Here is a 14,248-nt window from a genome sequence, read left to right on the forward strand (position 1 = left end):
GTTACAGCTGTATGTACATATATATACTTATATATATAGATATATATAACATATTTATTCATTATTTTGAGTAGGAGATACATAACCTAGAAATCAGCTGACAGTTTGACAATTTTCATGACAGCTAGTGGATTTATTTTTGGATCGTTATTTTGCTACAAATAAATATACAGATATATATTTTTATGTATGTATATACATTTTGTTTTTAATAGTTATTGAATTTATATACTTTTATTTATTTTTTTAATTTTTAATTTATTGACAGTAGAAATTAATTTGATGCAAACCAATTTTTTTAAATTCCCGCTATAAAAATTAAAATTTTTTTAATTCATTGATTTTCAAATTATTTATTTATAAATGTAGTTTTTGAAAATTTTTTTGTTTAAATAATCAATGTCATATGTATGATGCTGAAAGTATGACACCTGACATTTGTGTTTTTTTATTATCAAGTTAATTGTCATCATAAAATTTAAAAAAAAATGCACAGTATAATTTTTGAAAATTTTTCACGTGTCACTTTTTGAGAAATTCGTTTATTTTCTTCGCTAATTAATTATGATACTGAAGTTAGCAATTATCAATTTTTGAATTTTTACAAGAAAAAAAAAAAACAAAAATATGCACGTATAGAAAATTTAAAAAACTCTAAGTATATTTTTTTAAATATGTTTTTTTTCAAGTCTATCATTTTTAAAAATATGAGACGTCAGTTAACTTTAGCATCATTCATTAATTTAAATTTTTAAATCCAGATTTGGTCTAATTCGGGTATCGGCAGACCCCAGGTGAGAAGGGAAAGAAACCCCTGGGGTATTTAATAAGTTCAAAGTCATTTAAAATATACAAATATATAATATTTTATTAAAAGAAATCGGAAACGAGAGCAAAAAATCTTGACTTGAGCAGAGTAAATTTCAGGTCTCTCCCTTGACTGACTTGTCTGAGTACTAATTTTACACAATTACAATACACTTAAATAGTAGCTTTTGTATAAACTTCAGAGTAGTGATGACGTTTGCGGAAATCTCTTGTCTCCTTTGAGTTTACTATCAAAAAATTTCCATAGAATTCACTGGATAGGGTTGACATGCTGATGAATTTTATTCCTTAACAAAGCAACCAAAGTCTTAATAGTTAACATAAAATTATCAAAGAAGTAATTTTTTTAATGGCTGCTATTTTTAGCATCATGTTATATGTAAAAAGTTCTGGTTTGTGTAAAATAATAATATTTAATTTTTATTAACAGATTGATAAAAAATGACTACAAATAGCAGTGAGTTGAATACAGTTGATATAGAAGATAATAAACCGCATATTGTTGACACACCAGAGCACGATCATTCAAGATGTCAATCACCGAAGCATGGCACCACATTATCAACAAGCACCAGTAGTTTTGAAGCACTAGATCCTCATGATCCAAATCTGAGTCGTTTAGCAACGACGATGTTCGAAAAAACAGGTGAATATCTACAGGATGAATTGACATCAACTCATGCTGACTATCGGTTACTTGAAAGATTAAACAAAGAGACGATTGCTAAATATGCTGAGTTGAAAACAATATCAACGAATGTATCACAATCATTGGAGGCACTTAATCAGAAATATAAAAAATTGCAACCTGTTTTGGATAATATTAATCAGATTGATGACAGTATTGCTAAATTGGAACAAGCTGCTTATAAATTAGCAGCTTATTCTAAAAGATTAGAAGCTAAGTTTAAAGATCTTGAGAAGGAAAGTAGAAGTAAATAAATTTATATTTTATTATTTAAATGTTCAAAAGTGGAGTCTATTATAAATTGTTATTAATAATAATAAAATTCAAATGACATTTATTATTTGGTTTTAATTATTTTCCTTTTTAACACCAAATAGTTTTTATGCTAGTAAGTTATTTTCAGATTTTTTAAAATTTTGATAAAGGAAAATTGTTATATTGTTACAATTTATATTTATTTACTTGACAGTTAATACTTTATTGATTTAATATTGCTTAAGCATATTTTTGTGTTTTTTTTTTTTTTTGCAGAGTAGCTTCTTTATTAAAATTCTCAAAATTTGTGACATTATTAAGCATCATTCCAAGAACATTCTCCTAAATTTTCAAAAAAAAATATTGAAAAATAAGCCAGTGCTGGTGGGGAGAGACAACCCTCCTCAAAAAAAAGTCTCCATTGTATTTTTTGAGGAGGGTTGTCTCTCCCTACTACCACTGGCTTATTTTTCAATATTTTTTTATGAAAATTTAGGAGAATATTCTTGAAATGATTCTTAATAGTGTCACAAATTTTGAGAATTTTAATAAAGAAGCTACTCTGCAAAAAAAAAAATCAAAAAATATCTTTTTTTTTGGTATTTCAGACCTTTCACTCTTTAAATAATAACAATCATTTATAATCTTGTAACTAATTAAATTTACCAACAATTGTTATGAATAAATATGATTATCACTTTTAAAAATTGGGTTTATTAGTAAAATCTAACTTACATATTTGATAATTATTGTTTATGTTTTATTAATAATATTATTGATTTAATAATTAAATGTAAAATGCCATTATAATCGATGACTATATTAACTAATTTAACTTATTTGTATTGAGCTGTATGTTTAATATGTTTATTATAAATAAAATAAAAGTATGCACTATCAGAAAAAAAATATAATTGAATTAAGATTAAGTAACACGAATGTCAATTGGCGGTATAAAAATGTAAATTGTTTACATCGTAGTAAGGCCCAAAGATTTAAATAAATTGCTATTCGTGTTACAAGCAAGTTAATGTGTAACATTTAAATATAATTAACAGTCCAAGAAATTTCCTGCCATCAAAAGTTCAATAGCAACTTCAGGAGCTATTGGAAATTCTGGAATTTCTGTACTGCTGTTTGTGTAACGTACTTTGTAGGTAAAGTACATGCACACTTTTTGTAATACATGTGACCTAAAAATATATATTTTATTTATTATTTTAAGATCATTGTCATTCATATTTATTTTTATATATAATAGAATTAAGTTGACAGTTTCTTGAGCGAGTACTTACTTATTAAATATTAATTCTCAAGAAAATTAATGAATAATGAAAACAGTCTAGTATACTAGTATTCTCTTCATGTATACTTTTGTTCTCTAGAATTTTACTACTAATAATTATTAGTAGTATGATTAATAGTGTGTTGGAGAAAAGACCTAGTATATGCACTGTCTTAGCAGATACGAGACAAATTTCAAATTACAAAGAAAAATATAAAAAAAATGCACATACTGATTTTTTCATTCTAAAAACGCGCCTTTTTTTAAATTTTATTCGATTCCCATTTAAATTCACTATTTCAAAATTTTTAAAATTATGAATGTGAATGTAGCAGATAATAGACAATTTATAAATTTGAAATAAACAAATTTTAAAAAATGCGCGTACGGATTTCGCATTTATCTATATAAGCATTTTTTAAATTTTACTCTACTTATATTTTATTCATCTATTCTAAAATTAAAAAAATTGACAACTGTCTGCTACATTCACACTCATAAAAAATTTACAATTGTCAGCTACATTCACATTCATTAATAATAACACCAAGGAACTGTCAACTTATTCCTTTTATTTAATTTATTATTATTTCTACTAGCAATATTACTAATAATAATGACAGTTATTTATGACAATCAATAATAAATAAAACTCACGGAATTTCACGGAAATTAACTTCATTGGCTTCATTTTCAGCAAATTGTCCGGGTCCACTTAGCATAGCTTTTATTGTACCACTAGTTAAAGCATGCTCACGTTTTATAATAAACTCATGGCCATCGCTGCTTACCAGCTTTACGTACATGGCATCAGGACCTTCGCATCCTCCGTAAGTTGGACTTGATTCAGACTAAATTTAAAAAAAAAAATAAATTATTTTTTCATTCTCATGTTAAAATTTATCATCTATTGTTGAATACTCAAACAAATTAACAAACAATTTATTAAATTATTTACCTTTTCAGTATGCATATTTATGTCTAATGACATTGCTCGATCACCAGATTATAACCTACAAAAAAAATATATCAATATATTGAATTTAATAAAAAAGAAAAAATTAATTTTTTAAAGACGCGGCAGTTTTAAAACTTACGGGAAATAAAAAGTCCTCCTTATTTTTAAATAATATTTAATATAAATTTATTAAAAATATCTTTGTCACTGATATAAATGATTAAACAGAAATAATGATAATGATTTCAATAGTAGTTTTGTCGTGTTACTTCGTATTTGTTCGTAAATCGTTCGTTTTGTTCAAAATTTATAGTAATCAAGGTCAGTTTTTTTTTTTTTTCGTCAAACCTGATTAAATTTTTAAAAAATGAGAGGGAATTTTAATTGTTTAAAAAAAAAAGAAACTGATAGTTTAAATAATACGTAATTATTAGAAATTTAAATAATATCCTTTGTTGCATTAAATTTATGGCTTGCACGCAAGGTTCCCAATTACGTTTACCCAAATTGACTTATAGCTAAAATGACTATGAGCGGTAGTGACACCTAGCAGAAATGATAAAAAATAAATGGAACGTGAGCCAAAATTTCAAATAACAAACCAAACCAGATGCGCATGCGCGAAAATTGAAAACTACAAAGCGGATGTCCAATAAAAAGTTCTTTGCAAATATATACTGAAATTTTGTTATATTTATTTCTAGGTATTGTTTTTTTTTACTTACCTGTATTTATGTGTGTAATTTATTCATCATAATTAAATTTACTTTCGTTTTTTGAAAAACGCTTATTTTTATTTGTAAAATTAAATATTTAATTGAAGATAAAGAAAAGGTTTAAAAAAAAAAAAATAAATGAATAATTAACGAGAATTGAAATAAAAATTTATTATTAAAAAAACAAAGCGTCTAAGAACAGACTTTTTACGTACATACACTCAAAAATAAGTAGACATGTGAAGTTTCATCAATGCGCATGCGCAACATTTAAAAATTTTGGAAATTTATTGATGATAATTTGTTCTCTTTTTTACTTTCTTTGTTATTTATTACCATTAAATATATGTATGTATATATTTTTTAGACATATATTTATATACATGTACATTAATAAATAAAATATTATATTTAAAATAACGGAAAAGTATTTTCTTATTTAAATCAGAATTGCTCAATATAAAAGAATTTTAATTAATTAATATTAAAAAAAAACTACTAAAGAACAATCTTCTATTGCGCATGCGCAAAAATTAAAAAAATACAGAAACTTCCAGAAAGAATTCTGTGAAGATTTTTTTTTTTCTTTTTAAAGAATATCTATATACATTTATTATTCAAAAATTCTGTAGTATAAATATGAATATTTATATTTACCATTTACTTCTTTACAATAATATTCATTTTCTGTACGACATATATTGTTCAGGAAATAAATACTTTTGTAAAGAAGCAGATGAAAAATATAAATAATATAGTAAAAAAAAGAGAAAATTATAGTATATATTTTTCTTGATTTTTCATAATTTTTTTTTTTTGTTTATTTGATTGCATTAATGTTTATTTTTTTTTTTTTTACTTACCTGTATTTATAAGGATTCTTCTGCTTCTTTTTAATTATATGGATTTTTCACTTTCTTATAAATATACTTAATTCTATTTATAATCTAAATATTTAATTAAAAATAAGGGGAAGGTTATTTTTTTCATTTATAAATGCTCAATTAAAAACAATAAATATTAGAATTTATTATTTAAAAAAAAAAAAAAAGCGGCTGAGGACCGACTTCCTATACTGTGCGCATTCACCTACAATTGTATTTGTTTAGAAATACAATTGTACTGGTCTAGGCTATTTTCTTTTGTTAGAAAGAAAATAGCCCGTTTGGGAAACCTCAACACCGATAAAATACTCCGATAAAAATCCGATAGACCCGGAATCTATCGGTTTAAATCGGAGGATTTTACCAGTGAAAAAACCCGACCAACACAGTGATCACTCGATTGGTGACCAAAAAAAAGCTAAATAAAACTAAATACAAAATTTCATACATTAAACAATTATAAAATAAATACATATAAAAAAAAAAAAAAAAACAATAAATTTTCATAAATAAAATTCCTTAAAATTAAGCCTTAATAGTAACATTCAGGTCTGATCACACAGTACTTAATATCACACACACTCCATACGCTTATAAATAATATTCGGGTATGATCACAAAGCAATAAAAATTTACATACAATCCATTCATTTCATGCTTATAGGTAAATTAAATTACATTCATTCATACTTATAATTAAGACCTAGAAGGATAAAGGAAAAAAAGGAAATTAAAATAAAAGACAAACTACCCAAAACCATGCAATAAAAAGAAATCAAAAAAAAAAAAAAGCAAAACACGCAAGCACCATGCGAAAAATGCAAAAGATACATGCCACTCGAAAACATTCTCACTCTATAAAAATATAAATTAAATTCTTAAATTATAAATTATTCTAATATCATTCATCACACTCACACCTGTATAAAATAATAATTTAAAACTAAATACAATTAATCTTAAACTAAATTTATAATTAATAATAATAATAATAATAATAATAATAATAATAATATTAATCTTAATGATCAATTAATAATTATTCTTCTTTCTGGTCCTGGTCCTCCTTCTCCTGGTCTCGGTATTCCTTGGCACCTATGGATATCCTTATTCTCGTTGACTGGATCTGAAACTAAAATATATATCCCAATAGATTAAATACAGGGATACATATTTATGGAAAAAATAAAAGATTTGAGAATAAATATCCACCAGAAAAAAAAATTAAAAGCAGCGGTGTGTCCTTGGCTCGGCAACACCTTGTCCTTGATGTTCAGCAACATCACTGTCCTCAAAATTATTCTGGTCCTGGTAGGCCAGTCATGTCAATAGATTCCATTGGACTCTAGATTAGACACGTCATCAAAGATATAGGGAAAAAATCATCCAAATCCTATACTTAAACCTGAAAAAAAAAAAATTAGAAAGAAAAAAAAAAAGAAATTATCAGCTCAATAATTCCAATATGGTAAGGATTAAGTAAGTCCCCGGAATCGTGAAAAATATACTGAAGAAAAGTAGAAAGAAAAATTATACATCTAAACCTGAACAAAAAAAAAAAAGTTATAAAATTTATCCAATTCATGGTGAGGTTACGGAACCTTGAGAAATCTATTAAAAAAAAATCATATTTCTAAACCTAAAACAAATTCCTAAAAAATGCAAAAAAAAAGATAAAAAATAAACATGTCGGGGTGCGGTTCACATATCTAGTTTTTTTTTTTAAATAATAATTGGAATGCTATCAAAACTAAATAAATGAATAATAAAATGACTCTATTGTTAAAAGAATGACTTTAATTTAAGTGACTTTATATTTAAAAAATGACTCGAATCTACGGAACTTTAATAAAATAAAAAGAAACGAAGGGGGGGGGGGTTAAAGTACATTTACATTAATTAATTCGATTGAAATAAAAATAAAAGAAAAAATGGCTCTAATTCAAGTGACTCTACTTTCAAAAAACTACTGACTCTACTTCTACTAAATTGACGCTAAATTGAATGACGATAAAAAATTAAGAATAAATGAGCATTTACATTAAATTAATTAATCGAAGCAAAAAATAAAAAAAAAAAGACTCTAATTTCAGTGACTCTACTTGTATCAAAATGACGCTAAATTAAATGACTCGAATTAAATGACTCTACTGTCAAAAGAACGACTTTAATTAAAAAGACTCTACTTTCAGAAAACTACTGACTCTACTTCTACTAAATTGACGCTAAATTGAATGACAATAAAAAATTAAGAATAAATGAGCATTTACATTAAATTAATTTATCGAAGCAAAAAATAAAAAAAAAAGACTCTAATTTAAGTGACTCTACTTGTATCAAATCGACACTAAATTAAATGACTCGACTTTTTTAAAAATGACTCGAATAAGATGACTCTACTGTTAAAGAAAACGACTCTAATTAAAATGACTCTACTTCTATTAAATTGACGTTAAATTACATGACTCGAATTAAATGACGAGAAAAAAATTGAAAATGAATGAGCATTCACATTAAACTACTTAATTGAAACTGAATTCCCTTTTGATCGTATACAAAAGTCACTATAAAATCACATCATTATGATATCATCAATAAAACCATTGCAGTCAATATTAATATCAATCGTGTAATGCGACCTGTCAGGGCCAATTACACTATCATTATAGAATGATAATGGTATTGATATTAATTATGGCAGCAACAATAATTTTGACAATACCGATAGGGGCATGATTATTACAGATTTTCTTAGCATATACGAGCAATAACGATCGACATGTATTGAAAATAGAAATTTAAAAAAAATAGTGAAACCTGACCGAGTGCCAGGTCTCTATCATTAAGTAAAACAAAAACCGACTCTACTCTTAAAAAAAATAACTCTACTTCTATTGAATAGATACTAAATTTATCAACTCGACTGTTTATAAAATGACTCGAATTAAATGACGATAAAAAATTAAGAATGACTGAGCATTTACATTAAATTAATTAATCGAAGCAAAAAATAAAAAAAAAAAAGACTCTAATTTCAGTGACTCTACTTGTATCAAAATGACGCTAAATTAAATGACTCTACTGTCAAAAGAACGACTTTAATTAAAAAGACTCTACTTTCAGAAAACTACTGACTCTATTTCTTCCAAATTGACGTTAAATTAAATGACGATAAAAAATTAAAGGGGAATGAGCATTTACATTTAATTGATTAATTGAAAAAAAAAAAAAAAAAAAAAAAATTTTAAACTGAAGCTACTCAAAATATCTCCGATTCTGTAAATATGACTCTACAATGATGATATTACTCTCATTTAAATGACTCTATCATTAAAAAACTGGCGTTAATTCAAATGACTCTAGTTTCATAAAATTGAAGTTAAAAAAAAATTATTGGGGTGTAAATACATGTGTGATAAAAAAAAAGTGTGTGTGTGTGTGTTTTCTTTCGAAGAATAATAAAAACTATATAATATATTGCCATCAAAACTGAACCGTATGCGTAGCATTAGGCCACCAGCCAATCGATAAATCGAATCCCCGTTTTGATCGCACACAAAAGTCACTATAAAATCACATCATTGTGATATCATCAATAAAACCATTGCAGTCAATATTAATATCAATCGTGTAACGTGACCTGCTAGGGCCACTTACACTATCATTATCTCACTCATAAAGTGGTAATGATATTGTTATTAATTACGACAACAACAATAATAATGATAATACCGATAACAACATGATAATGATAGATTTTCTTATAGCATGCGACCAATAAGGACCGACATCGATCGAACCGGAGGGTTATGCGTACCAGCCCAGAAGATCAGGATATATATTATAAAAAAACTAGCAATTAAATATCGCGACAGCCTGACCTAATGCCAGGGCTCATAATTTACGCGGAAATGCCATTTAAATTAAATTTATTATTAGAAAAAGAAAAAAAAAACCCGATTTTTAAAGTAACTCTAATCAAATTAATACGACATGCAAGCAGTAACAAACGAGTAAACTAAAGACTCTAATGGTAATGCCACCTGACCAAGTGCCAAGTGTCTTTTTTAATTTAAATCTAATTTAATGAATTTAAGGGAAAAAAAAAGTCAAGGGTGTAGATTGGTGTGTAGAGAAAAGTCGCCGTAAGCGAGGTTGTGAGTAACCTCGACTATACGGCGGCGTGTGGGGTGAGACTCGATTTCATTAAAAATGAACAGAGTCTCAGGGGTGGTGTAAGTAAGGGTGTATGAGAGAGATAGAAAAAGAATTGAAGCTAAAAAGAACCCAAAGCAAAATTGACTCTGATTTAAAAACCCCTGGACCAGTAACTTAAAAATCTAAAAAACCTTGACGCTAATACTCGATTTAAAAAAAAAAAGGGGTAAAGTGTGTGGTGAATGAAAGAGTAAATGAGTGGTAGAGTTACCACTCATTAAGAAGAAAGAGATGGGGTGACTCTAATTTAAAAAAAAAAAACCCGAATTATTTAATTAATCTACTCCCCCGATCAGTCTAGTGACATCAAAACCCCAGTCCTATATTATTCCCCTCCTATAGTAAAACTAACTTATTAACTAACGCAGCAAAAGTGACTCTAATTAATTGAATAAATAAAAAAAAATACATATCGCTCTACAGACGCTTAAACACTTAAAAAAGAAAAGATTTGATCAGAAAAATTTTAAATGAATTGAGACCGGCACCCAAATCGCACCCGGGTACTCAAAGGGTGGGACAGAATAATTCATAAAAAATTAAAACTGATCAGGGAAAATTTCTTTTTTCAACTTTTTATCATTAAAAAAGAAAAAAAATAAATTTTTTTTAATTTTTAATGGATAAAAAAAATATTTTATATACGCTGCTATGGTTGGCCACCCATAACAGCGTAACAATATTTTTCGCCTTTAAGATCTATAGAGCGATATATATTTTCAGACTCTAATTCGCGTGAATTTAATTCTAAATAAATTATAAGAACCAAATGTCCTTATAATCCCTAACACCCATTAACCCCCACCCAACTAAATCACTAGACCAATATCCCATTTCGCGGACAAAACCCAACGCGAATTAATTATTAAAATTAAAAAAGAGGTAAGGGTAGTGGTATAGAAAGAGAAAGAGATGAGTTAGGAAAGGGTTGGTTGACTCTAAAATTAAACGCGTGATTCTACTGAGAGAATAATCTCAACAAAAAACCTATTACTGGTCCACTAATTAATCTAATTACCCCGATTAAAAAAATTAAGAAAAAGATAAGAAATAGAAGAGAGAGAGAGTTGGAAACGCAAAGAGCGTATGTGTATGTGTGTGAGATGGGAAAAAAAAAGTTGTGTTTAAATTATCAACAGCAGAAGGCTATTGATAACCAATCAATCTACACCCCATGTTAAATTAAAAAAGTAAACTACAATAACTCCAGAAGGGAGTTATTCAATTTATAGAAAAAAAAAAAAGGTTACTCGGTTAGTACTGCTTGTGATTCAAATGACTCTAATTAAAATGAATATAATAGAAAAAAAAAAAGACAAAATTTTAAAAAATAAATGACTCTACTTTGGAAAAATTAATTTAATTTAAATGGCATATTTTAAAATTGAATTCAACTCAAATGACTTTACTGTAATTAAAATGACTCTACTTTTAAAAAAAAACCGGAATTTTGTATCACTTGATACAGAATTTAATTTATTAAGAAAAAAAAAAAAAAAAAAAACGGCGGTGAAAAATATGTGACTCTAGTTGATATAATTTGTACGTGACTCTAATTTTGAAAAGATTATGTGTATATATGAATTCACACCCCAATATTAAATATATTAATTAAAATTCAAAAGATGACTCGAATATAAATGATTCTAGAGATTTAAAGATAAATTTAAACGCTCGAAATTAATTCTGAGAAACTAAAAATACTGCAAAAGACTCGACTTTAATTGAAAAAGAAAAAAAAATTACATGTAAATGACTCGATTTTAATTTGAAGAATTGAATTTAATTCAAATGATTCGACTTTGATTTGAAAAAAACTAAATTTTATGCAAATGCTCAACTCTTATTTAAAAAAACTAAAAATATTTCAAATGACTCGACTGCAATTTAAAAATACTAAATTTACTATAAATTATTTGAATTTAATTTGAAAAAACCGAATTTATTACGAATGACTCGAATTTAAGTTAAAAAAACCGAACTACTTTCAAATGACTCGACTTTGATTTGAAAAAAAACTAAATTTTATGCAAATGCTCAACTCTTATTTAAAAAAACTAAAAATATTTCAAATGACTCGACTGCAATTTAAAAATACTAAATTTACTATAAATTATTTGAATTTAATTTGAAAAAACCGAATTTATTACGAATGACTCGAATTTAAGTTAAAAAAACCGAAATAGTTTCAAGTGACTCGACTGTGATATAAAAAAATTGAATTTACTGTAAATGACTCGACTTGAATTTGAGAAAACTGAATTTAATTCAAATGACTCGAATTTAATTTGAAAAAACTGAATTTAAGTTGAAAAAACCAAATTAGTTTCAAATGACTCGACTATTAATAAACGTAATGATTTTAATTAAAAAAAAAAAAAAAAAAAGATACGGAACCGTTGATAAAAATTAAAAAGTGAAATGAGATAGACAGATAATAATAGAGAATAGAAAAGAGAGTGACAGAAACCAAAAAACAATAACAAACCTCAACAGGGAAATAACTTTATTTCACTGCCGAACGATGCCAGATGATCAGCTGGTAGGATGACAACTAGCAGTTCCTTGAGGTAGGTCAGTGTGTTTCAGTTCCATCCTTCCTTCCAGTCAAGACATCAGAAAACGATAGTTTCCGTCGTTGGAATCCATTGAAAACCTGTCTAAATAATTAACACTTTTTAATTAAAAAAAAAAATACTTTTGACTTTTGTAATTTACTACATGGAAAAAAAAATAAAGAAAAAAAAATTAATTATTTCAACTTGCAAAAATGCCAGTTGAAAAAAAAAAATTTATTTGAAAGTGACCATGGATCACGTTAAGGAAAAAAAAAATTAAAAAAAAAAAAAGTCAAAAGTATTTCGAAATATAGTTGGACACTTCGACTACGATGTCTACACATCGGGTGTCGGGTGCCAACTGACCCTTTTGCCCCTTGCCCTTAGCCCCTTCACTTTTCCACCACTTTCCCCTACTTACTACTCACCCTGCGCAGTAGACGATTTTACTGGTATCGGATTTTTTTCTGCGCAGGTAGAGAGGGATCTCCCCCCAACTTCGACCTTACGTCCGAACTACCCCTCAACCGTGCCTACGTGACCTGACCCTCTTCCCCCGTCCCCGCAACCCCCTCGTCCAAAAAAAGCTGATGCAACAATTTTTAAAATGAAATAATTTGATCAATTTTAATAAAATCTTTATGTTTTTTACAGTAAAATGCATTGATTTTTATAAATCAATATAAATACAAGCCCATTCACTAAAATTCCAGTGATTATCATGAATGCAAACACCTTTAAAAGGTGAATAAAAAGTGTATGCCATAAAAAAATGCGCTTTTATTAATATTAAATATAATTATTATGCATCTAGATGTTTTATACATCTAACAAAATAACTTGCGATCAAGTCTCGAGTCTTATTTTAATTAAAATCATTTTTTTTTGTTTATTAAAATAAAATAATTTGCATTACTTTTATTTTCTATTAACTAAATTCACAATTTTTAATTTAAAAAATCTTCCGCGAGAATATGCCGCGCGTCTCTCAGTGCGCATGCGATCTTAATTGTAAACTCACCCAAAACATCAGTCGTTTCTTGAAGAAAGCAGCTGTCATAAGTTATAAAGTTAATTATTAATTCTTAATTATAAATTTCTTAGGATTTATTTACTGAACTAATTCGTGTGTCAATCAAATTGCCATTAAAATTATTAAAATAAGATTCGGATGAACATCAGTAGCCAGAGTGCTGTCAACAATCTAACCTTATGTTGTTTGTCCATAATAATAAATTTAATTAATTAAAAATATAACAGAAGTAAGTAATAATTTAACATTCAACTGATTTAAAAATTATTATTTATTGTTCTTCAATACACTCGAGTTACAATCATTTTTTTCTTTAATTAATTAATTACAAATTACTATATTTATTTATTGTCTTTCTTCATCCTAATGAGTGAATAAATATTTTATACTTTTATATTTAAATAATTAAAACATAAATTTATTACTAGCTACTAAATATTAAATAATATTAATCTTTATTTCAGATGTGCAAACAAAAAATAATAATTCAGGAGATCAATGGATATTTTTTTTAAGTTGACGTCCATTTGTACATTGACCACCAAATCGAAGGAATTTTTTACTAAGAGACAAGAGAAAAGCTTCATCAACACATCATTCCATTAACAGAACAAAAAAGATGTACAGAATGTACAGAATTCGTTTATATCTATATAATAAATCTATATATCTGGACATCGATGAACCCTGTACACTGTACCTTTATTGGATCAGTCTTATAAGTTTTATTCTCTTTTTTTTCTATATTTATTAAGTTATCATACGATTTATATCAATTAATAATATATTGAATATTAATAACAACTTTTGTTCTTGGTATTCTTA

At 26.7% G+C, this 14,248-nt stretch overlaps 2 protein-coding genes and 1 long non-coding RNA gene across 4 annotated transcripts; 1 reads left to right on the plus strand and 2 right to left on the minus strand.

Moving 5' to 3' along the window:
* The first annotated feature begins 97 nt into the window (after nt 1–97).
* On the plus strand, nt 98–1,853 carry LOC103577036 (biogenesis of lysosome-related organelles complex 1 subunit 2). 2 transcript variants are annotated; one of them, XM_008557509.2, is made up of 2 exons: nt 98–187; nt 1,259–1,853. In XM_008557509.2, the coding sequence occupies exon 2, from the start codon at nt 1,270–1,272 to the stop codon at nt 1,768–1,770; it is 501 nt and encodes a 166-aa protein (XP_008555731.1). In that variant the 5' UTR covers nt 98–187; nt 1,259–1,269; the 3' UTR covers nt 1,771–1,853. The 2 variants fall into 2 exon arrangements, with proteins under 2 accessions (XP_008555731.1, XP_008555732.1); XM_008557510.3 differs by lacking the exon at nt 98–187 and adding an exon at nt 766–1,165.
* A 620-nt stretch (nt 1,854–2,473) lies between these two features.
* LOC103577037 (elongin-C) lies at nt 2,474–4,502 on the minus strand. Its single transcript, XM_008557511.3, has 4 exons — nt 4,154–4,502; nt 4,015–4,069; nt 3,714–3,907; nt 2,474–2,964 (listed from the first exon to the last, which is right to left on the minus strand). The coding sequence occupies exons 2-4, from the start codon at nt 4,045–4,047 to the stop codon at nt 2,823–2,825; spliced, it is 369 nt and encodes a 122-aa protein (XP_008555733.1). The 5' UTR covers nt 4,048–4,069; nt 4,154–4,502; the 3' UTR covers nt 2,474–2,822.
* Nucleotides 4,503–5,792: 1,290 nt separating this feature from the next.
* On the minus strand, nt 5,793–12,723 carry LOC128668578 (uncharacterized). The gene is made up of 3 exons (XR_008404212.1): nt 12,321–12,723; nt 6,827–7,019; nt 5,793–6,746 (listed from the first exon to the last, which is right to left on the minus strand). It is a non-coding gene; the product is annotated as an uncharacterized LOC128668578 (long non-coding RNA).
* Between the last annotated feature and the right edge of the window lie 1,525 nt (nt 12,724–14,248).

This window comes from Microplitis demolitor, chromosome 9 (genome assembly GCF_026212275.2).
Source record: "Microplitis demolitor isolate Queensland-Clemson2020A chromosome 9, iyMicDemo2.1a, whole genome shotgun sequence".
NCBI lineage: Eukaryota > Metazoa > Arthropoda > Insecta > Hymenoptera > Braconidae > Microplitis > Microplitis demolitor.

Bases quoted from the DNA above. Each gene is read 5' to 3' on its own strand.
- LOC103577037 (XM_008557511.3), bottom strand. From the start codon at position 4,047: ATGTCATTAGACATAAATATGCATACTGAAAAG. The intron at 3,908-4,014 runs GTAAATAATTTA...TTTTAAATTTAG, and splicing joins TAAATATGCATACTGAAAAG to TCTGAATCAAGTCCAACTTA. The intron at 2,965-3,713 runs GTGAGTTTTATT...ATATATTTTTAG, and splicing joins GTTAATTTCCGTGAAATTCC to GTCACATGTATTACAAAAAG.
- LOC103577036 (XM_008557509.2), top strand. From the start codon at position 1,270: ATGACTACAAATAGCAGTGAGTTGAATACAGTTGATATAGAAGATAAT.